Below are 25,311 nucleotides of genomic sequence, written 5' to 3' on the forward strand. Positions count from 1 at the left end.
GTGCCCCCGGCACCCACCCGCGGGGACCTGGTGGCAATGGGGAGACCACGATGGCCCCGGAGAGCGAGGTTGGATGGGGTCCCCTATGGAGGAGCAGTGAAAGCCTGGCAAAGTGCAAAATCCCGGCCCCATAGGGTGCAGAGCATCCCCTGGAGATGAGGGCAATACGGCCATGGGGCAGCCAACCTGGCACAGAGGAGGACACACCAGTGGGGAAGGCAGGGAGAAGGGGCTGGTCTCCACTGGGCACACTGGTTTTGCACAGCGGAGCCCCTCCATCCTCTAGACCTCTACTGACACATCCCTGCATGGGATAGGAAAAGGCACGAGCAACAAGCATGGCCCGAAATCAGGCTGGGCACCACCTCCCCAAATCCAGAATTCAGCCACCAGAGCTTGTAAAGCCATGCCGGTATTTTGTTTTTGAGGGCAGTCAATGCTGACCAGAGCAGCAAGTCTGCAAGAGGCAAGAGAGGAACGGCGAAGCCTGTCGGAAAATCAGCAAAATACCAGGATTTCTGAGAAGCCCCAATTACTGCAGGGGAGATGATAACAGCCTGCCGCTCACTGCCGCTGTGCCCGATCGCTCATCCGTTTCCCTCTCCTGTCTGCAGCCTGATAAAAATGGGTGCAGGTACAATATTTACCTGCCTGGGGAGGAAGAGAGGAGGAGAGCTAAAGCAGACGCAAAGGATACGAGAGTCTATAATAGAAGAGATATTTAGACAATTAAAGTATGCAGGAAAATATGCTCTGCCCGGGTACTCTGCATTTATGACGTCCACACGTAACAATTTCCGCTACGAAAAAAATCTGTTCTTGGCAGAGGGCTGCTGACGAGGCATTGCTCGGAGATAATGAGCCACCACTTGTGCTCAGGCGATCTATAAAAGAGAGCCCAGTCTTTCTGGAACGGGGGGAAATGTGCTTTTATGGGGATGGTTTTTCAGAAGTCCTTGGGAAGTTGGGGTTCCAGGACCAGTCTCTGAAGGGAGCAGTGCCCGGTGTGGTCTATGAGGCAGGTACAGCAGTGTGGAGCCACATCTATCACCCCCAAGAAAAAAAAAAAAAAAAAAAGATATTTCCAAGAGTGTGGCGACACGAATGGCATAAAACAAGAATTTTCTTTATGCAAAATGAAAACTCCACTGCCTTCCCTCAGGTAACCCTGTGTGCCTGTCCCCTTCCTGCCCAGGCTAGGGAAGCTCCACAAAACCTTGGATTTCGGTGGTTCTGCATTTCAGTCAAACAACCCCCCCAGGTCCCACACCGGGTGGCTTCACGCCGCACGCTGCCCACACTGGGTCCAGCCCACGACCTTCCCAACACCAGCAGGACCAGTAATGCTCCCTGTTCCCTTTTCCCCTGTGATTCCTTTGCATCTTCCCACATCCAAACACCTCCGCAAGCCCAGCGAGCCGCTCTCCCTGCCCAGCTCCCCCAGAGCCCCCAGCCCTCATTCAAAGACCCTCACAGAGGGCATTGTGCAGTGCTGCTGACCCTGCTCCCCTCAGCAACGCTCTCACAGATCCGTGTGAGTGAGGGTCAGCAGCACAGCACAAAGAAGGCACAGAGGGACGGATGCTGCCCCGCCACCGGCGCCCCCCTTGCAGCCTCGCAGCTCCAGGGCACAGCCATGTACAAATGCTCTCGGGGCCGCGCCGCTTTAATTCTTTTTAATAGGAACACAAAGCAGCAGATCCCCTCGAGGGGGCAAAACATCTCTGAATTAACGCTTTGGCATTTATATGCATGCTTTATCTTTTTTTTTTTTTTTTGTCTTTCTTTTTAGAACGGAAGCGAGCGGCAGCAGCTCCTCAAACATGCCTCACGCCCAGCCTGCGGCACGAAGCGAGGCTGAAGCCGGACCCCACGCTGCAGAGCTGCGAGGAGCGGCTGCTCAGCTGGCAGAGGAGCAGCCTGTTTCAGCTCGGGGCACAAAGCAAAGCTGCTGTCAGCTCCAGGCAGCACGTCGCAGCTTCTGCTTCCCATCACCCATCTGCTTGTGGGGAAACTGAGGCACGGGCTGATGGAGCGACTTGTTAAATTTGCAAAAGTCCATTTTGACATACACCTACCCCCTTTTAACTTTTCATTAGGGACAGCAATAGTACATTACACACATCTCATTTAGAGTTTTTTTTTTATTTTTGAAGGGAAGTGGCAATGCTAGCACGAGGTTGACAGTTAGCCCACATTAGCCAAACCACCAACAATCCTTACCCAGCCCATGGCAGCCACAGCTCCCGGTGCTGAGCAGCACGGGCAGTTCTGCAGCAGAGGATGAGGCGCATCCCATTGCCTCCCCTGAGATGGAGCAAAACTAACCATAACAGCACAACAAATTCCCAAGACCCCAAAGCCTCACCAAGTGATTTTCTCCCCTCTCGCATCAGCCAGCAATGTCTCTGAACACAAACAAGAGGCAACTTCATAGAAAGGGGAAACAGCAATGGGAAATGGAGCCCTGAGCCCTTCTGCAGGCCAGCACCACCTCACAGCACCTTCTCCATTATCACATCCCAAAACGTGGGGCGCAAGAGCAGCTGCATAGGGATGCTTGCCCACGTGCCCCCAGGAAGAAAAGCCAAGTCCTACGTCCTGCACTATGAAAGCCTTGAAGAAATGCCTGGTAGGAGGTAAATGAGGGCAACGCCACTGCTCCTCCCTGCCATGGGGTGCAGGGAGGCACTGGGATGCTTTTGGGGTGGCCCTGCCCTGTCTGCAATCTGGCATGGGGCTGGCTGGTGCTGCTACAGAGGGAGAAAATGCAAAGTCATTTGACATCCTCTTGCAGGCTTGGTGTTACACATAATCCTGCTCTGTTAATTAAGCCAGGCAGAGGACAGGTCTGCACAGGAAAACTATTTCAACACAGACTGAAATAGTTGTGCCCGTGCAGCTCCTCGTGTGCTGTGGGATTGCTGCTTGGTGGCAGGAAGAAACTTCCCACCGAGCCACCACAAGACATCTGATATCACCACCTGCCCCCAGCCAGGGCTTTGGTCCTGATGCTCAGACAACCCCTAGTGCTCAGCCCATGCTTGTCCTCACTTTCCTGCTCCATGATCCTGAAACTTCAGCTTTTCTTCTCCTTTCCTGCAGGCTCTGAACACTCCCAGGCCATGGATACCTCCAGCGAGCACCCGCACAGCACCCAGCCCAGTGCAACAGGCTTTGTGCGAGGAGCCCAGGTGCCACGGCAGCGGGGACAGCTCGCTCCTGCTCTGCAGGATGTGTCAGCCCTGCACGGCACCGGGCCAGGCTCCACGCCGCAGGGCGAGAGCAGCCACCCAACGCGACTGACTCACCGGCACGGAAAGCCTCCGCCTCCCAGGGGGGACTCCCAGAGAAGCAAATAAAAATTATAAATAAATCAATTTAAAAAAAAAAAAAAAAAAAAAAAGCAACCTTCGATTAGTGGCTCTGGAGCCCATTCACAGAGACAGCGTGTCAGGTCAATGTTCACTCCCAAAGTCAACGATCTGCCTCAGGAAAGGGATTTCTTTTTTATTTATTTTTTTTTATTTGATGGTCTGCATTTGCGGTCTAGTTAATAAACAGTGTATCTGGCTGGCCAGATGGCACAAGGATAGAGCATGCCTGGAAATCATAATAATAACTATCATATGGTGGTGCTTTAAAAGGCGCTTTTGCACAAGCCTGAGCGAGCCGGCTGAGACGTATCGGGCATGTTTTGTGTGCCCCGAGCGCTCAGCCTTCGGGCAGGCTGCCCCTGAAATCAGCCCCTGGCGGAGCTGCTCGGAGCCCAGCACACTGCTGCTGCTTCTCCCCACGACTCTTCTGAAGAGCAGGCACTTTTTTCTTAAGCCAGCGTGCAGGAATTAACTTGTGCAAGGTAATGGTTGGCTGGCACTTTAAAATATTATAATAACAACAAAAAAATAGCGAACAGCTGTCAGGATTTTTTGTTTTTAAATCAACAAAGCAGGAGCTGGCTGCTGGCGCTGCGCCATGCTGGCGTGCCCCATCCCGAGCAGGGGCTGCCCCGTGCGCTCCTCGTGCTGCAGATCACCGCACCCAGTCCCCAGCATCTGCTCTGCCCAGCTCCCAAGCCCCTCTCCTGGATGCCTGTCTCCTTATTTCTTTAATTCTTGACTTTGTTTTATTGTTTTTAACTTGTTTTTTGCTCTGGCTGTCACCAGTGCCTACCGCTGTGGGAACAAGAGCGCTGATGACTTAGTGTGGGCACAGCGGGCAGCACCCCAGCCCTGCAGCACAGACAGCTGACCCAGTTCTCCTCTCTTTAAATATCTAGAGGTCATTTCAGCCTGCGGCCAACCTCATGGAGGAGAAACACAGAGCAATCTATACCACCATCAGTCCTCCTCTCTCCTCCTGCCCAAGACTTTCTCCCAGTTTTGCCCCTCTTCTAAATGCCTGAGGATCCATCTCCCCACGTTCCTCAAGGCTACAAAACAATACAGCAAGAATAGGAAGAGCTAGGGACATTCTCTGCCACTTTGGGGCCTTCTCACGTCGGGATGGGGCACGAGGGCTCACCACGTGCACCAGCTCCTTGTCCTTGACACCTCAGAGCAGCCCACCCGCAGCTCCTGGGGCGCTTCCCGCTGGCGTGGGCGGACGGCACCCACTGACGCAGATCGGGATGGAAACACTCCCTGCCCCTGGGCTCCTGCCTCTCCCGGATGAGATTTCCCCAATCTGCTGTCTTGCCCAATTTGCCTTTCCATCAGGTCCCACCAAGCTTGTTTCCTACTCCATGACAAACTCTGATTCCTCCAAGAATATTTTCCTACTGCTAAAAAAGCAAGTGGAAAACTCTTTCCACCCCCAAGAGTCCGTTTTTCAGTAAGGTCACTGCAGCCAACAGCAGCACTGCTTTTACGTTCTGACTTTTCACAGCTCGTGCCACCAGAGAAACGCAGCATTGAAAGAAAAAGGAGGGCCATCAACACAGGGCTTGGGTGCTCGGAAAAAAAAAAAAAACAACGCATGAAGTTATTGCAAACTGCATGCCCCTGCAGAACATTGCGGTTCTGACTCAGCACCAGCCTTGGCAGCAACGTGCAGGTGTTGAGCACGCAGGGAGCCCAGACCAAATCCCAGAAGACAACAGGACCGATGCCAGCGCAGCAGAAGCTCACGGCAGAGGAACATGTTCATTACACGACAGCTCAGGAGCATCTGCGGCAGCTTTCTTGACGCAGAGAAGGCGCGGATGAGGCTGGGTTAAATGCCGGGCAGGGCGGGAGCCAACGCTTCTTTCACAACACTCAGCGAAGGCAGATCGCAGCGCCTGCCCCTGCTGCAACTGATCTCCCTTCGGAAAAAAGCCTCCCCAGAGCCTCCCGTGCCAGCCCAGCCTCCGCATCCCTCCGGGCGGCCGCTGTGAAGGCAGCAGGGGCTGCGGGATGCATGAGGCGACAGAGAAGAGGTCCTGCTGACACTCAGGGCCAAATGGTGCCTCGGCTCCTCTGTGGGCTGCCAGGGCTTTTGCCATAGCTACGGATATTTTTATAATCCAGCTCTTGAAAGAGAGGAAGAACACGCTTCATCAATTTTTGTGAAGCTAACTTCCTTCCTGTTTTTTTTTTTTCATATATACTACAACCAGATGACACCATCCATTCTTGCCTTCTCGGCACCCCAAATCCCCCCCAAAAAACCACCCCCAGATCCCCACAGCAGCCTGGAGCAGGGATGCTCAGCTACTTACTCATCGCAGCTGGATCCGATGGCACCGGCGGGGCTGCAGCCGCAGGGCAGGCACCGCTGCCGGCTGGGGTCGGGGTGGAAGCCCTGGGCACAGCTCTCGCAGCGCGGCCCCGTGTAGCCCTCCAGGCAGACGCAGGGTCCTGGCGTGCCCTGGCAGGAGCCCGCGTCGACGCTCCCCACGGCGCTGCAGTTGCATGGCTGTCCTGAAAGAGGGAAAGAGAGGCTGAAGTCAGCGCGCTGGGGGCACGCAAGGCTTGGGTCATACCCAGGGGATGGGTATAGCTGCTTTAATACATGGATATACACAGAGAAGCATGGAGTAACCTGAGTTGGAAGGGACCCACAAGGATCAGAGTCCAGCTCTTCTGGCTCCACACAGAACCACCCCAAAATCAGCCCCTAAATTTGAGGGCACTGTCCAAACGCTTCTTGAACTCCGGCAGGCTCAGGGCTGTGACCACATCCCTGGGGAGCCTGTCCCAGTGCCCGAGCACCTCTGGGTGCAGAACCTTTCCCTATCCCCCAGCCTGACCCTCCCCTGTCCCAGCTCCATGCCGTTCCCTCAGGTCCTGTCGCTGTCCCCAGAGAGCAGAGCTCAGTGCCTGCCCCTCCGCTCCCCTCATGAAGGAGCTGCAGGCCGCCATGAGGCCTCCCCTCGTGAGGGAGCTGCAGGCCGCCATGAGGCCTCCCCTCAGCCTCCTCTCCTCTGGGCTGAGCAAACCACGTCACCTCAGGCGCTCCTCAGACATCGTGCCTTCCAGTCCCTTCACCACCTTCATGTACATATCGTACACGTTATAATAAATATATATTTATATAATGACAGTCGTTGTCTGGTTACACAGCTCCAGGAGCTGGCCAATGCTTGGTGTTGTAACATGAGGATGAAATAATTGCCCCGATCCTGTGCAACCTGCTCTCAGCAGCCCTGCCTGAGCAGGGTCCTGGGCCACAGGACCTCCAGAGGTCCCTTCCAACCTCAACCATTCCCTGGAAATTAGCAACAGGCGGCAAACCCCCTAATTACAAGATCCTGCATTTCAGAGCACTGAAACACCTCAGGTTTACCAACAGGATGTCTTTATGACAAGGACATACAGGGCATACCTACACGATGCACTAAGTACGACCACTGCTCACTGAGAAACAAAACAAAATCCCCTCAAGGCCAGAGGGATTTGAGCTCCATGTGCTTGGGGCTGAGCATCTTCCACCTCCTGACCCTCCTGACCCGCAGCTACTGCCCTGCCCACCACACAATGGCCACCATCAGCCCCACCACAAGCTTTGGGGACACTCGTTCTTCACAGGGCTGTGGAGACCACACACCCCAAAAAAAAATCTTTTGAGCAAGTGGTGCCTTTCCAGCCCCCCCGCACAGCATTTCTCATAATATTTTAAAGTACCCAACACACCAAAGAGAACAACCTCCCCGGCAATTTGTTTCTGACACGAGCTTTCTCTCCGCTTCTTCATTGCAAAATATTTGGTGCCTTAATAATTTAAAGACTTTCGCTGCCAAGTGTGAATTATAAACGAGGATTATTTTCTGAAGTAGCACATAAAGCATCAGGGGCTTTACGCAAGCGTTGCTGTTTGTTATTGCCTGAGAAGAGCCATATTCGGGGCACTGCACAGAGGGGAGAGGCCAGGCCCCCAACCCAAGAAAATCAGACCAAAACAAAGCTCAAATCACTCCAAGAAGGCCCAAGGCTACTGCTCCACATCAGCACGAGGATTTAAGGTCATCAAACACTTACACCACACACAGTTTTGAGGACTGGGAATGGCTTCCCAGGCGGACAGCTTTTCAGCAGGTGCCTGCACTGAACCGCATTTAAAACTTGGGGACTGCATGAAGATTCATGTATTAATCTGTAAGTGGCCTGCTAAGATTTGACCACAGTGAAGCCCTCAAAGTGCTTTTGGAAACACAACCCATGGGGTCTCCCACATGCAGAAGTACTGTAGAAGTTTCCCTGATGGCTGTCGCTGTCCTTTACTGGCAGCAGGTTATAGGGCAGTTTTCTATGAAGCCCATGAATTACGGGTAGACTTTTCAAGAAATAACAGTCCCCATCTCCCAAAAGTACCAGGACCTCCCTGAGCAGCAGCCAGCCAGACTTGCTGCTTAATACCACACCATGCCTCGACTGTTTGTTTTCCTCCAACACGAATCACAGAAATAGTTATTCAGCTTTGTTGCCCCATCAAGACATCTAGAGTATCCCCATGGAAGTTATTCTGCACCTACACATCTGCGAAATTGCACCTCAATTTTCTTCAATCTAAGCCAGCAAATAGGACAAACACCTCGCGATCCACGATTAGCCACTCCAGCACCCACTTCAGATAACGAGCCCAATTCCCATCTCAATTATTCGAGTGGAACCTCAGTGATTCAGGCACTTGGGCTTCTCCCAGCCAGAGCGAGCCACGAAAACCTGCCTTGAGCCAACGCGGCACCTGCTCTGCAGTTTGTCAAACACATCAAAACAAATTTTCAAAGCTTGTTTTGTGCTGCAGCTGAGATAGGGCTGTGCCGAAGCAGGTTTCCGAGCTTGGTGTTGTGGCCATGCTTCACGAGGGGACAAAGGAACACAGCACATGGGCAGGAGGGGGAAGATTTTGGCTGCATGTTACCTTTAGAGGAAACCAGCCATGGCAAAGAAGGAAAAAACAGAAGTTGGGAAGAGGAGCTGCGTATATTGGCAAAAGCCTCGCTTTTTGTTAGCCCTTTATCGAAGGACCGCAGGTGTCCATCAAAGAGGCTCCGGCCATCGCCACGCTGTGGAGCAGCTCCTTGGGAACGTCCCTGGTACTTACGGGAGCCCAACGGGAGGTGAAGGCAGAGATGGATGGGACAGGCCCGGGAGCTGTGAACCCGAACAGCCTGGCTGCACAGCGCAGCTGACTCTGGGTTGATCTTGGCAATGGCACCGGCTACAAAAATGAGTTTTCTTTCCTCTGGCAAGGCTGTTTGCACACAGAGTCCCTCACGCTTGGGGAGCTATCCACTTTCCAAAAACACACCAGCTAACTTCACGGTGCCTTTTTTTTCCCCCCCTCTTCCTCTTTTGCAGGTCAGTATTGCACAAATTCAGGTCAAAACCTGGGGGCGACTAATTTCCAGCAGCCAAGCTCAATGGCACCACAGAGCACTGGCTCCACATTCCCTGGGAGAGCGAGAAATGCTGCAGTAATCCAAAATAACGCAGGCAAAAAGAGCTTTCTGTCGTCAGGCTGGGGGGGACACTGGTGGGGGAGCTCCTCCTGCTACTGGCAGCTGCTGAAACGTGGAAACCTACAAAATAATCAGACCCAGGCACCTGGTACAGCACCGTGGGGTTGGTACCAAAGAGATCTCCCCAAAGGAAGGCTGCCCTGCATCCCCCAACCCTCCCAGGGGATTTTTGGGAAGGGATGGTGCCCATATCGGGGGAGAAGCATCACGTGTTGTCCCCTCCCCAGAACAAAGACCCGCTCTGCTGTGAGTGTCTGACACAACCCCGATGCGCCCTAAATGCCCTTTGGCGGGGAAGCAGAGGAGAAGCAGACAGCAGCATTAAAACCCGGCAGCGAGCGCAGCGTCGGGTTTGACATGATGATGTACCAGACTATGAAAACCCCAGGCTTAATTCAAAAGACACTTTGTTGTCCCGACGGCAGCCAGCTTGGAGGAGGCGAGCACAATCCCCAGCCAGAAAGGGAAAGCGGTAACGGAGCCTCTGCCTTCCAGATCTGGGAAGACATCAAAGACGACGAGGACTGGAGGAAAAGATTAGGGAGCGCTGCCCTGGCTCCTGGCCAGCGCCAGGTACTTGGAGCCTTTATTCCGTTTTGCCAAGCGTGCGTTTTGCTTTTGAAGGTAACCTTCAAAAACACCTTACCGAGAGCTTTTGCAGAATAAAAAGGGATGAACAAGGGTGGATGCAGCCCCGAGCCGGGATGCTCGGCCTTGCTAGGAGGCCCTGGGTTTGACCGGGCATCGCCACCAGCAGCAGGCACGGGCACAGCCCTCTCAGGGCCGTGGCTCTGGTCTGAGCTCCTGCATTGAGCTCTCCTTGACTTGCCGCAGCCGTTTGCCCTCACTCTACCTTGGTTTCCCCACCCGCGGGATGTTCACACCTCCAGGGCTCCGAGCTCCGTTTGCAAAGCACCGAGGAGGTTTCCCTTCCTTCCTTCTCCATGCAGCAGCTCCAGGCTCTCGGCTCTCAGTGCTAAAAAAACACCACCTTCGCTCGTGAAGGTGTTGGCAGGCTCTAATTAATTAACAGCCCAGTGACATTCCGAGCTCCCTGAATAGAGGCACTATAAAAGTGTGCATCCTTCCCACACGCTACTCCTTCAGCAGAAAAAGGAAACGCCACTCCTTGCGTGAGCTGCATCTTAACCTTCGCCGTTCGGTGCTGGATCCAGAGGCAGGGGAGTAACAGAGCAGGTCTCCAGCACGAACAGAGCAAGTTTCCAGCATGCTGCAGCGATGGGCACACTGCTCACGGCACGGCTGCATGTAAGACCCAGATTTAACGTGCAATTACCGTTAGCTGCAGCCCTGAATCGAATAATTATTACGCCGAAGTCACAGGTTCCTAATAAACTGGCGAAGAGGTATTTCTGTGTCGTTGTTTTTATGGCTTTGGATGCGTGCCATCGCTGTAGGATTACCTCGAGTTCCGCTCAGCAGCACCAACACAATGGAGAACCTGCTGGAGCTGCACGTGGGCTGACGTGTGGGTGGCATCCTCCAAACCCCAGCGATGCCCTGGGCACCCCCAAAGCGCGGTGCCAAGTGAGGAATGCAGCGCTGGAGCCATCCCCTGCACCCCAGCCCCAGGGCTGCTTTTAGCAAGGATTTTTAACATGTTAACCATCCTGCCCCCAGCTTGCTGTCCTGAAGGGCTCGTTGCAGCACAAACATCCTTTCCCGAATCCTTTTCTCGTATTCCTTCGGACTTGCAGTGCTTTGAGCCTTCGGATGTGTTTTAAGCGCGATTCCTTCTTCCAGCCAAGCCACTTCATGAGTAAATAATTTAAGAGCGGCTGAAATATTTACAAACAGCAAAAGAAGAATCGCCAGGAAACACATGAAGATGTCTGCATAAAACCTTATTTGCTGGGGACATCCTCAAACAACTGAAATCCTGACAACAGCCACCTACTCGCTGGGAGCAGACACACAAAATCCAATTTTTAGTAGAGAAGCACAGACCATGAAGTCCCAGGGATGCTAACTATTGCCCAGCTCTGAAAACACCCTGATTGCATGCCTGGAGGGGTGTAGGCTGGGCATACACTGATGGATCCTTGTGCTGCACTGCTCCGACCCCCCGGGCGTTACAGCAGCACCGAGCCCACCTCCTGCTCCTTGACCACGGACTTGCCACACGCGACAGCATCCCGTCCCATCCTGTCCTGTCCCTGGGAAGTCTCAGTTTTAGCGTTAATTCAGCACAGGTTTCTGTCCCCCGCACTTCATTCCAAGTTCAAGCCCTGCCTTCTCTCCCCCTCTCCCTTATTTCCCTTTCTCAATCCCTCTCCAGGCACAGTTTCTGACAGCACAGGAATAAAAGGATCAGGCAGCAGGTTTAAAACAAGCTGTCCAAAGCCATTTCCTCTCCCTTTGCAATTAAGCCGTGGAACGCATTGTCAGGGGACGTTCTGGGAGCCAAAAATACACGCGGCTCCAAAAGAGGACGGGATACGTGCAGGGCAGCCAGGCGGAGACGTATGGGGCAGGATCATGCCCTGCCCCGTTCCCTTTGGTGTGACCCTGATGGTGTTTGGGATCCTCCCCGTCCCCACTGGATGGATGTGGCTGTGGTGCTCCCCCAACGCATCCTACTCCAGCAGCATAGGCTCTTCCATGGGGAATTTGTCCTTGTAACAGCCCCTGAGTGCTCCAGCATGAGATGTGGGGTAACAGGAGCAAACGGGAGCTCCACCTAGAGCTGCAGTCCCCTAAGGGAGAAGCCCTACCTAACCTGATCCTCGTGCGGCCTCGCTGCACCCCTTCCTGTCCCTTCTCCGGGCACCTCAAGCAGCTCGAGCTCTGGACCAAGCTCTGCATTTGGCTTTCACACCGCTCCACACAGCAGCTCGCTACCAAACGACTGCCAAATGCACGCATTAAAGCACTGCGAGCTGCCAGTTAGCCCCACTTGGGGCTGCGGCGCAGTGCCAGAATGGTAGGGGGAGGATCCCTGAGTACCCCCTGAAAATTTTATATGCATCCCTATAAAACTCCTCTGTTACTCCGTGTGCATTTTATTACGGTGCTCATCGGGCTCGGGGCATTCACAGCCCCCTCCAGCCCTGCCCCGCCGCCAGGCACGCCGCTGATAATGCTGTTAAGAGCTTTACAGGAATCACTCGTGCTGTTCCATAAAAGGATTGCGCGGGTCAACAGGGGAGAAAAGACAAGGATTTCTCAATGCTGCTACACCACTTGTAATGTCGTTAAAAGATTAAACATATTTGTCGAGGAAAATTAAATCAGATTAAAGCCAGCTCTTATCGCTTGGAAGGAAACACAAAGTCAAGGTGCCAGCGCGCTGGGTGCCCAGCAGCGCTCTCCAGCAGCACTCCTCTGCGTTCACCCTGCATTTCAGGAGCATTCAGCACGGCCCCATGCTGCTGCCCAATGGCTCTCGGCCACCCTGTCCCACCAGCCACAAGCTCCTTTCCTTCAGCCAACCACAGCCATGAGCCTCAGGCCTTACCCAAGGCAAAGTCTCGTAGGGTTCGTTATTTTTATTCCCTTCCTGCACCGGCAATCAGGCAGACAGGCTTTTGGTTTCCTAGCAGGCGGTGAGAGCTCCTCCGTGCAGCACAAGCTCCCAGGAATTTGTTGTTTTCCCGGCCTTTTTGGTGCGGAACAAGTCAGCAACCTGCGTGGCAAGCGTTGCACCAGCTCCTCCCGAGTAAACGGGCACCAAAGATGCCAGACGTGCAGGGGTGGAACTGGTGTGAGACAGAAGAACCAAACCCTGCAGACACGGGCAGAAGAAACCAACAGCGAATGCAGAGACGGCCACGAACACGGTGCTGCTGCTGTGCCAAGCTGCCCCTGTGCCCTGGGGAGCTGCTGCCCATGGCCAGACCCTCTGTGTCCTCATGCGGTACATGCAAGCAGGCTGCCTGCGAGGAGGAACGCGGCCCTAAAATGTTTATGGCAGCTACAGCAACTTCAAACAGAGCAAATAAATGCTCCGGGATTAAAACCTCAACAACTTTAAAGAGAGATCAGCTCCTTTTAATTCTTTTAGAAATACTTCTGCTGGCGTTTTCCTTTAGCTGGCCATATTCTCCCACTAATATTTGCACAAACGCCTGCAACCACATCAATATTCCGTCTTTCTGTTTAAAAACCCCAGCGTTGTTGGGTTTTATTTTTACCACCCAGCGTGTGACACAGCCAAACTGGGAGGTTGGAGGCAATGAAGATGAAATATAATTTGGGCAAACTCCTGCCAGAGTTGTGTGTGGCACCCCTGGAAGCTCCCCCGCCATGGCCATACGTGTCTCCTCCTTCTGCAGCACCCCTCAGGAAGCCTTGGTCATCGTGTCAGCAAAATCCATCGGGCAGGAGATCAGCCAGCTCGCATGGGACAGGGCTGGGAATTTGTTAGCACGCTTCAATTTTAGTACCTACCCACCATGTCCTAGCAGAGAGAGGGATTAAGAAAAGCTGCTGAATAATAGGAACTCTAATCATCTGTTGAAGTCTCTGTGTGCTCAGATCCTTGCAAAAAGTAATTAAAATCACAAACTTTGCTCAGCGCTGTGGGGAATTGAAGCTAATGAACGAATGCGTTAATTTATACCAGAGCTTTACCACCACTACCGGGGAAGGAGAGGCAGGAGCCACCCTTCCAAGAACTCACACTGGGCTAGGGGCCTTGTTGTGAGCGTAAACATCAGGAAAACACAGGCTAGGAGCCGAGGAAGGAGAACCCTGCTTCCTTCCCTGCCTTGGGGGACTGGGGCACATGTGGGTGTCCCTGGGGAAGGCGCAATGGGGTAGGGATGTGACCAGATGGAGAACGAAGCTGGCGAGCAGCTTTCCCAAAGCAGAAGAGGCAGCGAGGAACACAGCCCACACGTGCCAGGCGGGTGGAAATCCCATCCATCACCCCATCCATCGCCCCGGCCAGGCTCCTCCAGGCTGTGCAAGGGCTGGCACTGCTCCCAGCACCTGCCTTTCCCCCTCACTGCCAGCTCCATCCCGTACATACACCCACCTGCAGCACTGACAGCCCCTGCAGGTCAGGGTTTGTGCACAGGACCCTGTGTGGAAGGCTCTGCTCTTGCCCCTCGCCCGGTTCCTTCCCCAGTTTTCAAAAGCCAGAGATATTTTGGATGAATTCCTCCAGCGAATGCTCCAACCTTCCCAGAGCTGCCAGCGGTGAGGGAGGAATGGGGCAAATCCAACCGGGGGGACATAAGCACCGAGAGCAAGACTGAAGGGATTAAAACCAACCTGCTCTGCTGCGAGGTGTGCAGCCCTCGAGAGCCTTTCCCCTCCAGACCTCAGCTGCCGACAGCACTTGCAGGTGCAGCAGCTCCTCCTCTCCCGAGTCCTGAGGATTTCCGAGTCCCTGGAAGCTGCTCGCACTCAACAGAGATGCTGGAAGTAACCGCGCAGGCGTGCGACGGATCAGTGTGAAAACGCCTTTTTTTTCTTTCCAAAAGGAGGCAGAGGACAGACTGGCTTTGCAGGGCCACAGGCTATTTTATGCTTAAGCCTGTGGAGAAAATCTGGAATGCAAACTTCCATCAGCATCTCCAGCAGGTGCCCAGGGCAGTTCCTTTCAAGCTTCAGCTCCTCCACTGCAGCAGCAAAGGGACAGATCCTCGAACAAAGGCTTCTTTTAGCCACAGTGTTAATAAACACTTTCTGAAAGCGTTAATAAAGAGGCTCTTTACGGAGCCTGAGGGAAGTCCCCCCCGTTCCTCTCAGCTCGTTGCATTTCAGCTTGGAGATCAGGTGGAGCTATGAGAGCAGAGGGTTCATTTGCCGTACACTTTTCTACTTGTTTTTTTCCTACTCCAAGTAAATAAACGCAGGCTTCTACTCATCACAGCAAAACAGCAAAGTCTCTGCCTTCCTCTCCCTCACTCCAACACCCATGCCAAGGAGAACCAAAGAAAACCTTCTGACAGCCCCAAGCCCCCAAGCCCTGGCTCTTGAGAGCTCGGCTCCAAGGCTAACGGAGGTGTTTGGTCTCCTTGCTCCATCAGTGGAATTTCCACAGCAGAAACTCCACCGGGGGAGAGGGACAGCACGAGGCATGAGTAACCACGACAGGTTTCAGGCAGGCTTTGCCATTTGGGTTCAGTTTCAAGGCCGTGACGACACAACGCCACGGGCGAGTTTGGAGTCACGGTGCCTCCTGCCAGCTGCAGGCCACGAAGCGCTGCGAGCTGCTGGGGCAGCGCAGGGAGAACGCCCTCCGAGCAGGGCTGAGAGGAGCCCTCCTGCCGGGCAGCTTTCAGTCCTGCGTTTTGTAACTCGGCCTCGTGCCGGCCCCGCTGCGCTTGGCATGGGATCTGGCGTCGTGCTTGCTCCCGGCTCTCATCCGGCGACGCTCGCGCCCCGTTTCGGAGCTCCTTCGGCCTCCGCTTTCATCCTGCACCAGCAGAACTGGATTGAGGATATGGCAACGAGACAAAACCTGCTGGCAAACCCGAGGAGGAGACGTCAAGCTTTCAAGGAGGGAATGGAGATGGGCCAGGGCATGCCACAGAAACAACGTGTGGAGGTAGAGGTGGGGATCTGCAGTGGGACAGCCCCCATCGTCTTCTAGGACCTCTGCCCCAGGGTCCCCAAGGAGGAGGGGATGCCTGGGTGCATCCGAGCTCTCCTCCAAGCTTTTCTCCTCCAGCTGCAGCGATGGCACGAGGCCAGAATACAATCCCACCGTGTGCCCAGGACAGAGCCCATCCGCAGGGGCTCCGAGGGTGCCTCCAGCGCTCCGAGCTGGGCGAGACGTGTCCCTGCCTCCCGCTCGCCTTCGCTGTAAATCCCCGGGCCCTGCAGCAGATTAATGACTTCCATCAGGGCTGCAGATCGCCTTTTAATTTCTCTCTTCAGTCATCGTTCTGCTAGCAACACTGACGGTACGTCCAGCCCTGGCTCCTGCCTGCATTTATTTAACCTCAGAACGAAAGCACTTCCAAACAGTGTGACCAAGCCAAGTCCGCAAAACCTTCACCACAGGGCCCGTGCCATGTGGGGAGCTGCGAAGTACCCACCTGAGCACCCAAAGCAACCATTCCAAGAGTACAACATGCAGGAGCCTTGTCCAACAGAAGACCCAAATCCTCTTGAAATGGGTAAAAAAGAGTTTAAATAAGCAGGACGCCCATGGCAGCACTGTGGCTCCCAGAGCGAGGAGCCCTCGCCGTGCCCACTCCCCATCCTCGTCCCCACCTCGCCATCCTGTAGCTTTATCACCAGGCAAAGGCCACGTATGAACAAAGACCCCAAACCCAACCCACTGCCCTGTGGGGTCAGAGTTGAGCCCTGCATGGCATCACCCTGGGAATCGCAGCAGAAGGCAATGGATGTGGTTCTGGACTATAAGAGTCAAGCCCCAGTCCAACACACTCTAACCCCAGGGTTTGCAGCCAGGGGTCAGCAATAAGAGGGGCATTTACACTTCTTTTCCAACCACCCTCCAATTTGCAGGGGCTCTGTAATGCCCCTGGTTTGAACAAAACACGGACAGACTCTGGTTTGGTATGTCCAATGTCATATGCACTCCTAAATGCGTTACCTGGCGCTGCGAGGGATCGGTTCTGCAGCAAGAGCCGCCCAGCTCACACACCCCGCACCTCAGCAAGCTTGGGGCACTGCTTCAAGGCTGAGGGACCACATAAAGGGACAGAAAGTGGAGAAGAGAAAGAAAAGGATTGATTTCCCCCTCTGCAAGCTCAACCTCAGCACCCACACCTCTTCCAGAAGCTTTTCAAGGGGTTTGTAGCTCACAAAGGGCAACAGCCGCTGCTTTGCGCACCCCGACACCTGAGCTGGGTGCTGGGGGCAGGTCCCCCCTGCTCCATCCCACCCAAATCCCACCTTGCTCGGCAGGGCAGCCAGCATCTGAATGCCCCCTTAAAAGACAACTCCATCACTTGTCTCTTTTCCATTTCAAATGGATTGGACTTGCTCAAAAAGCTTCTGCAACGAAACAAGCACGACACGGAAGGGAAGGGAAGACCCAACGGCAGGGCGTCAGCGATAACTCACGTCAGCAGGCGCGCTGCTGACAGCTCACAGCAAACTTCCAGGAGGAAAAAAAAAATAAAAAAATGCTCCGAGCAAAATAGTTAAGTCCAGACAAATGTTTGTCGTTCATTATCTGGAGTCAAGCGTGGATTTCTCAACACCGCAGCCGAGCCAAAGGGAGCACGTTAATAATAAAACATTTTCCAGGGAGCTCCACACCGGGCATGCAGCCTGCCCTTGAAGGGAGAAAGGCAGGAGGCAGGTGGAGCCTCTGTTTGCTTTTCCCCGATAACAGGTACTGAGCTGTCCACGTCATGGTGCTTTATCACCAGCTGGAGTCACTGGCACGGCCTGGCTCCAGCTGCTCCCCGGCACATGGTGCAGGGGACAGCACGCAGGGTGCCATGGGACCCCCAGTCCTGCCCCAAAACGGGGATGGGGCAGCGCTCAAAAGTGAGGCAGATCCCCTAAAGCCTCCCCCCAAACACTGAGGACTGGGGAAGATCTGGCCCCAGGAGGAAGGCAGAGCAGGACGGGGCGGCTGTTCCGAGCCAGGGCAGCCACAGTCAAAAGACATCTGATGTGTTCACACCAAACAAGCCAACAACCAGCCCAGAAAGGAGCCAGCACACTCCAGCCCATGGCACAGATGTCCTGTGAGCCAGGAGCTCCATTTGTAGGAATCTTACCCCAAAATCCTGCTCACTGCAATGCCTCCCTCCTGATCCCCAAACAGCCGGCTCTGCCTTCAGCTTGGTACCTCCCTGCTTTGAGGCAAGGGAGGAACATCAAGGATGGTTTTTTAAAGAAGTGTATAATGTTTTCTTTGTTCCCAGTGACAAAAGGCAAGAGTTACGGCTGGCAGAAAAAGGGAGTTTCTATCCCACAGGAAGTTCAGCCTTCAAAAATATATATCTGTGTATATCTGCTTGGAAAGAGGGAGGGAGGAAAGCAAATCGCTGAAGGTTTCATGGAGCAAGAAGCATTGAAAAGCTTGGTGGGAACAAAGTGTTGAGATTAAACTGGTTTCAGTGGAAAAATCCACAAACGGAAAAACAATCTTTTACCTAAAGATAGATATTTTGCTGATCTCGACAAAAAGCCCTGTTCACAGGAGGGAAAAAAGCCTCACTTTAAAGGTTTTCAGCGCACATTCCTGAAAAGCACAGTGAAGATGCAAAGCAGGAGAGCATCCTCGCAGCCCTGCTACTCCTGGCACGTGGCACGCCCCGAGAAAAGCTGCAGTGACAAACCCTCACCATGGATCGAGCAGGTGGGAGACAGGGCAGGAAAAGAGTAAATAAATAAAAAGCATCCATCCGCCCTCTGCTTTGCCCTCGGGGAAAGGAAATGAGGATCCTCGGCTCCCAGCTGGCGCTCCTGGAGCCACCTCCTGGTTCCCACCCCGGGTCCTACGGGAAGGGTGAGCTCAGCACCAGCGGCACCACGGTGGCATTCCCCAGGATGAACCTGGCCACGACCACATCTGGCCCCACAGGGAGGGAAACTGCGGGTCCAGCAGATGCCACCCTGGCAATTAAAAGCCATTTTGTTAATAGAGACCAGCCCCAGACGTCCTGTGACAGGCTACCAAAAATATTCATTGTGCCTGCCCCATTCTGGCCGGTTTCTGCCTCAATCAGGCGTCGCAGGATGGGTGCTGGTGCTGAGCACCAGGAGGGCTGCAGCAGCACCTCGGCGGCCCCGAAACATCAGAGCAGGCAATTCTGAGCGATGAAATGCTCAAATTAATAGCAATAAAGCCTAAGTGTGCCACGTGCGGGCGGCAGAGCGGTGCTCGGGGAAAGGAGCTGCGAGAGCTTAAAAACCAGCACAAGATGGGACCACTGGGAAGGGGGGGGAAAAAAAAAGCACCAAAACAAACAGTCCGTTTCGATAGCATTTCCACGAGCAACAGAAACGAACCCGGGAACGCATCGGAGAATAATCATTTAGCGCAGATCAAACAGCAGAAGTCGCACATTAAAAATACATGCAGCATTAATCAGCCACGCGGAGCCACACAGCATCATTTCCATAAATAATGCGGGATCAAAGCAGCCCAAGCAGTGCTATCAGTTAATTTAGGCAGCCAGTCAGTCAAAATAGAGGGAAGCTGCCCGAAAACGGCATAATTCGCCAGGAATAAAGCAGCTGGGAAGCAGCACGACCAGTTCAACAGGAGAAGGCTACCGGCAGCCTCGTAATTACAAGGGGCGATGCCAACGGATGGAAATGAAGGGTTAACGTAGCTTCCAAAATAAAAACAGGGGGAAAAAAAGGAAAATAAATGTAACTTGGGGCATATGGAGGTGTATCTGGTCTGGCGATGACTGCCCCAAGCAGCAGGATGGGGCCGGGTGGGAGCATCCCGTGGTACTGGTCCCAGTTTGGGGCTGGATGGTGGCGGTGGGAGCACAGATGGGGGGACCCCGGCTGCCCGGGGAAGGCTCCGCCACCAACAGCCTCAAACACCCCCAGACCCCTCCGTGAAATGCCTGTGTCATTAAGGCTTTTGCTGAAAGACTGCAGAGCCATTTAGCTGGCTGGTTTTTAAGGCAGGCATGCGGAGCAGCGCGGGCTATAAATAGCAGAGCTGCTTGCCTCGTCATGTTTCTGCTGGCTTATTTATAAGGACGTGGGGCGAGTGAATTAAAAAGGGTGCAAGGAACGGCCTGGGCTTCTCCCTGATTTCACGGCTGGCCCGCATCAAGAGGAAAACCTCAGGGGGTTTTGCTTTTTTCTTCTTCCAGGCGAGGCAAGCACCCACCTTTCACGCCCAGACCCCGAACCGGTTCCATTTACAAGGCAAATTGCGGCTCAGACAGCAGGTGCTCCCGGAGTCCTCCCTGCAGCAGCAGAAGGCAGAACTGAGAGCTAGCACGAGTTCCTTCAGCATGGGAAGATCCAGGAGAGCATCAACCAGAGCAGGAACCCAGCCCTGCCCATGGTTTGTCACAATGCACACACCGAGCTTCCCCCAGGACCCAGGTGGTGACAGGGACCCCCCTGCCGGGGGGCTCCGCTCTCACCATGGGGTGCAGGAGCTGGACCACGTCCCCAGCATCCCCGGCTGCCAGCCAGCAGGGAGATGGATGGGGACAGCAGGAGGATCGTCCCCAGCACGGGTGACATCCCCCCAGGGAGGGGTGGCAGGGGACAGGCGCTGATGGAAGGTTTCCTATTGAACAAGGAAACAATTTTAGAAATGTTCTGTCTGAACAAAGGAGGGATTCAATTATTCCGAGCCCAGAGCATCTTGTTGAAAATGCTTCCAGGCTGATACATTTAACCAAACAAAAGACCTTCCCGGACTTTTCCCTGGGATTTGGGGTGTGTTTCCCTGCGGCAGGGTCCCAGGAGCCCCCACTTTTGACCCCGGGGATTAGCACCAAGTCCAAGGGCAGCGCCTCGGGGGGGTCTCAAGGCTCAGGACCCTCGATTTGACTCAAAGCAATGGAAGAACAGCCACGTAACCACGTTATTTCAGTCTGGGTCGACCTAAAAGTCAAATTAAAAATAATAATAAATTAAAAAATAATAATAATAATTTCCCGCAAAGCTCAAACCCTGGTTCCCAGCCAGCTGAAGGAGCCTGAAGGAGGCTGTGTTCTCCTGGGGGTGGCGCAGAGCCACGTGGCCCCCCCAAGGCCGGGCAGATGGCGAGCCTGCAATCCTGCCTTTGGGTCGCAAACCACATTAACATCCCCTGCTAATTATGAAGCGCCAGACTCGGCCCCCCCTCGGCCCCCGTTCACACCCAGCGATGCCTCGCACAAGGCAGCCCCACAGTGGGGGCTTCCCAAGACCCCTGAATCGAGCCCGAGCCCTCGCCGCAACCTCACTGAAAAGCCGAGCGAAGGCTCTGGTGCTGCGCAGCCCTTCAGCACCTCCACGTTTTCTGCTTTTATTTTAAGTATTTGCCAGAGGGAAGGCAGAAAGAGAGCTCCCAGCCAGATGGCTGCGAGAGAAATCCCTGCCTCGCAGCCGGCACAGGCGCGGTGTCCTTCGGAGGCTGGCAGAGGCACGGCGCTGCCTGGACCTCCGCGGCACCAGGAGCAGTCTGGGGCTGCAGAAGCACATCCTGCAGGCAGTGGCATCAACGCTGCAAATACTGCAAGTGGCACGATGACTTATCCCTGGGTATTTATAGACCAAAAAGCTCCGAAATCTTTCCCCTGACCTCAGCAGATGCGTGCCTCTGGTCCTCGGGGCCGGCTTGTTCCGTGCTCCCAAAGCCTGCCCGTCCTCGGCCTCGTGCGCTCACTGGGGCACAGTGTTAGGATGCTGAGCATCACCTCCTGCAGCACCATGTCCACATAGACCCCACTGCGCCACAACCACCCAGCAGCCCATGGCAGAGCCCCACAAGGACTGGGGTCCCCCCAGGACACAGCTATCCATACCCCAAGGTCACATCCCAGGGATGAGCCAGCCCCGCGCTCTTGCACCTTCATCCTTCACCCTCGGGTCCAGCTGCACCCCAGTGGGATGCTCGGGGTGAAACCAGCAACAGTCCCACACTCTGCCCCAAATTTCCCGGTTGTTTGGACATGCACGACCCTTGTACCTCCAGCACAAACCACAGCAGCCCCGTCGCCACCCACAAGTCGAGGCTCAAACCTCGGCTCTGCCGCTGGTCTTGCCCGCAGCCGCTCTCCTTTGGGGTTTTGGCTCCTCCGTGGCAGAGGCTGGCGGGGGCCTCCCCGTGGGGGTGTCCGGGTGTCACTGACAGCAGCTGGTGAGGAATTTCAGCACAGCCCCGCTGCTCGCCAGCTCTTCCCATCTCAGTTTTCCCCCTGGCAGCGACACGATGCTGCCCAGCCCCAGAGATCAGCCAGAAGATAAAAGCCAAGTCCCAGCACTGCAGAAGGAAGCTACCAAGTGAGACCTTGGGTGCGCCATGGGTCTTCCCCAAAATATCCCCATCTTTATGAGCATGGGTAAGGCCAAACGTCTCAAAATCCTGAGTCGGGACAGTTGGCTGCATCTGATTCAGGAATGATTCAGACACAGGGAGAAAGGCAAGGGAGCGATGAGGGAGTGGTAGGCAACATCCCTGCATTTTAAGCTCAAGGTAAAACCCCAGGATTTATTCCTCAGCCAAAGAAAGGCTCTGACCTGGCTGCTCCTGTACCAATCCCATGTATATGAACACCTTCCTTACCATGAGCTGCCACGCCTCTAACTTCATTTCCATTTCTTTAACAAAAATCCAAACCCGCTGACATCTGGAAGCCCAGCTCGGTGACCACACCGAGGTACAACCTCGCATGAGGGAAGCTGAAGCCACCTCCCCTGGCAGGGAACTTCTTCAGCAGGACCCCTCTGCACCCTCTTCCCTGCCCTGGATGGGAGATAAAGCACTGCGGGCACAGGGAAAATGAATTTTGGGGCAGAATGACCTGTGCCAGAGGCTGAACAGGGAGAGGCGAGGACAAGGGCACGCACAGAGCTGCGGAGGGGGCAGAACAGGCAAGATTTTCCCAAATCTGCCTTCAGCCGCTGCGATGCCCGTGTCCCACTGCGTGCCTTGCCTTGGTGCAGGACGCCTGCATGCCACTCACCACCCCGAAACCAGGCACTGCCCGCCCTACAGCTGCGGCACGAAATGCCCTTTGGCCCTTCCTGCTGCAGGGTTCAAGGTGCAGAGCTGAGGGCTCACGGGCACGGCAGGGAGGTCGGGCAGTTGGCTGGAGCGGGACGGGGTGGATACCGAACGGAGCCAGGACGCAACATCCTCCAGAGAGACCCTCGTCGTCCAGCAGCACCCTGCAGACACGGCAGAACAGAGAAGTTTTGTTCTTCGGGCAGGGAAAGCCTGAGCGGGGCCGTGCCGACCGCAGGAGCCGCGCATCCGAAGAGCAGCAGCCCTCCTGCTCTGCTGAGGAGGAAAATGGCAAGCCTCCACCGCCGGCGTCGCAGATAAGGCAGGGGATACTTCTAAGCCTGTCTCCACAAACACGAGGATTAGCAATTTACTTCTCTTCAAAACAAAATCCGGGATTTTAACGCGATCGCGGGATTGGAAAGAAAAATAAACACTGTGAAACTGGATGAGGGGGAGAACGAGAACAAAACAAGCAGGCAGCTGGGCAGTAGCTGAAGCGCTTCTTAAATCAGCGAGGAAAATGAACTGAAGTCAGAACTGAAGTCTCAGTAGCACCGACCAGACCCTGAATGTGAGGGCTCTCACCCCAATCCCTTATCACCAGTACCCACCAGCATTAAGGCAGTCCCTTCTAACGCCCATCCCAACAGGCCCACTTCCCTCATGGAACAAAAAAAAAGGCATATAAAGCATTAATTCCCTACCCTGCGTTGAAGAAGTAACCCTGAACACATGCCTGAAAACCCACCCTGCCACGCCACTGAGGGTTAATCCCAACCCACGGTGCTAACGAGTAAGCAATTAGCCCCCAGAGGACACGGCACAACCTGCACAGCACCCGGCGCTATGAAGGTGCCAGGGAACAGCTCAGGGCTCGGTGCTGTGGCTATCAACAGGACTGGGCACCAGGCAGGGCCACCGCGATGCTCGGCCCCACCGGGGGGATGCGGGAGGTGAAAACCCACCCGATGCTCACTTGTGGGACCCACCATGGGATGCTGACTGCCTGAGGGGTCCCATCACAGTGCCATGGCTGAAATCAGTTTTGCTTTAAGGGAACGCAGCCCCTGCTGTCCTTATCAGCAGCTCCCAACGTTAAGCCAGCCTCTCTGTTCAGGGGAAAGCATAAAGACCCAAACCGCAATGGAAAGAGATGGAATTAAAGCCTGAAACCGCGAGGACGCAGCCCTTCAGCTGTTCCAGGCCAGCCAAATAAAGCAGGTTGAGTGGCGGCACTTGCTCGCGCCGCTACAGCTCGCGGGGCAGCAGGATGCTCGTGGCGTTAGGGGACACCCAGCACACCTCTAATGAATCCAGCACCACCGGGTGCTGGAGAAAAATAAATATGGAGAGAAAAAAAAAGGAGAAGGAGGTGGAAAGAAGGAGGGCTAACAGCATCTGCGTGTGCCTGAACATAAAGGGGCGAGGCCCAGGCGGTGGGAGCAGGGGATGAGGTGGGGAAGGGATGGGAGGGATGGGAGGTGGGGGGGGACAGGGGAGGATTGGGGGTGACAAGAGGGGACAGGGAAGGATGGGGAGGGGGACAAGAGGGGACAGGGGAAGGAAGAGGGGGACAGGGGATGATAGGGGGTGGAGAAGAGGGGACAGGGGAGGACAAGGGGAGACAAGGAGGGATGGGGGGGAGGACAAGAGGGGATAGGGGAGGATAGGGAGGGACAGGAGGGGTCAGGGGGAGGACAAGGGGGGACAGGAAAGGGACAAGGGGAGACAGGAGAGGGTGGGAGGAGGGAATGGGGTGACAGTGAGAAGGGAGAGGGTGACAGGGGGAGGGAAAGGGGGTGGACAAGAGGGGACAGGGGAGGACAAGGGGGGATAGGAGAGGATGGGGGGGGCAGGAGGGGTCAGGGGGAGGACAAGGGAGGACAGGAGAGGGACAAGGGGGAGGGAAAGGGGTGACAGGGGGAAGGAAGAGGGTGACAGGGGAGGGAAGGGGGGTGACAGGGGGAGGGCAGGCGGCTCCATCCCCCCTGCAGGCAGCCCCCCGCCGCTCCCCACCCCCGATCAGACACAAAGGGCCCCGCATCCCCCCCCCACACCCCCTCTCCCCTCACCTGCGGGCCTCCCCCCCGCGGCCTCCTCGTCCTCCGCCGCCTCCTCGTCGTCCCCCTCGGCCTCCAGCTCTCCCTCCGCTCCCTCCTCCCGCCGCTCCGGGGGCGGCTCGGCGGTACCGGGGCCGGGCCGGGCCCCTCGAGCCCCAAGGGCTCCGTCAGCCGGGGTCCCCCCGCTACCGCTGCCGGGCTCGGGGGGAGCGGAGCCGCGGGGCAGGGCGGAGGCGGCGGCGGCCAGCAGGGCGGCGAGGCAGAGCAGGGCGAGCCCGGGCGCGGGGCGAGCCCGGCGCCTCATGGTGTCACGCAGCGCTCCGGCCTCCCGCCGCTCCGCCCTCCATCAGCACCGCGGGGCCGGGCCGGGCGGCGGCGGCGGCGGCGGCTCCCCCGCTCCCGCCTCCCTCCCGCCCGCCCGCCTCGGGGCCGCCGCTGCCCCAGCGCCCCTCAGGCGGCGCCCGCCGCGCCCCGGCCCCGCTGACAGCGCCGCGGCCCCGCCCGGCCAATCGCAGCCGCGCCCGGCCCCGCGTCGACGCCGGCTTCGCGCCGCGCAGCCAATGGGAGGGAGGAGGGGGCGGGGCGAGGGGCGGGGCCTCGCGCGCGGTGCGGGAGCTATGGGGGGGGGGGGAGGGCGCTGGGCACGGCGCTTTGTACGCGGGGCGGCCTCAGGCGGCCCTGCCCCTGCCCGCGTCTCGTGCGAATTT

At 55.7% G+C, this 25,311-nt stretch overlaps 1 protein-coding gene across 1 annotated transcript in view; it reads right to left on the reverse strand.

Annotated features, from left to right (window-relative positions):
- The window catches only part of MEGF9 (multiple EGF like domains 9), a 41,983-nt gene extending 16,939 nt beyond the window's left edge, over positions 1-25,044 (reverse strand). Inside the window, exons 1-2 of the mRNA XM_038164915.2 lie at positions 24,617-25,044; positions 5,702-5,903 (exon numbers count right to left, since the gene is read on the reverse strand). Coding sequence (XP_038020843.2) covers positions 5,702-5,903; positions 24,617-24,908 — 494 coding nt within the window. The 5' untranslated portion in view covers positions 24,909-25,044. The remainder of the gene's footprint in view (positions 1-5,701; positions 5,904-24,616) is intronic.
- Positions 25,045-25,311: the final 267 nt, after the last annotated feature.

The sequence above is a fragment of the Anas platyrhynchos genome, chromosome 18 (genome assembly GCF_047663525.1).
Source record: "Anas platyrhynchos isolate ZD024472 breed Pekin duck chromosome 18, IASCAAS_PekinDuck_T2T, whole genome shotgun sequence".
In the NCBI taxonomy this organism is placed as follows: domain Eukaryota; kingdom Metazoa; phylum Chordata; class Aves; order Anseriformes; family Anatidae; genus Anas; species Anas platyrhynchos.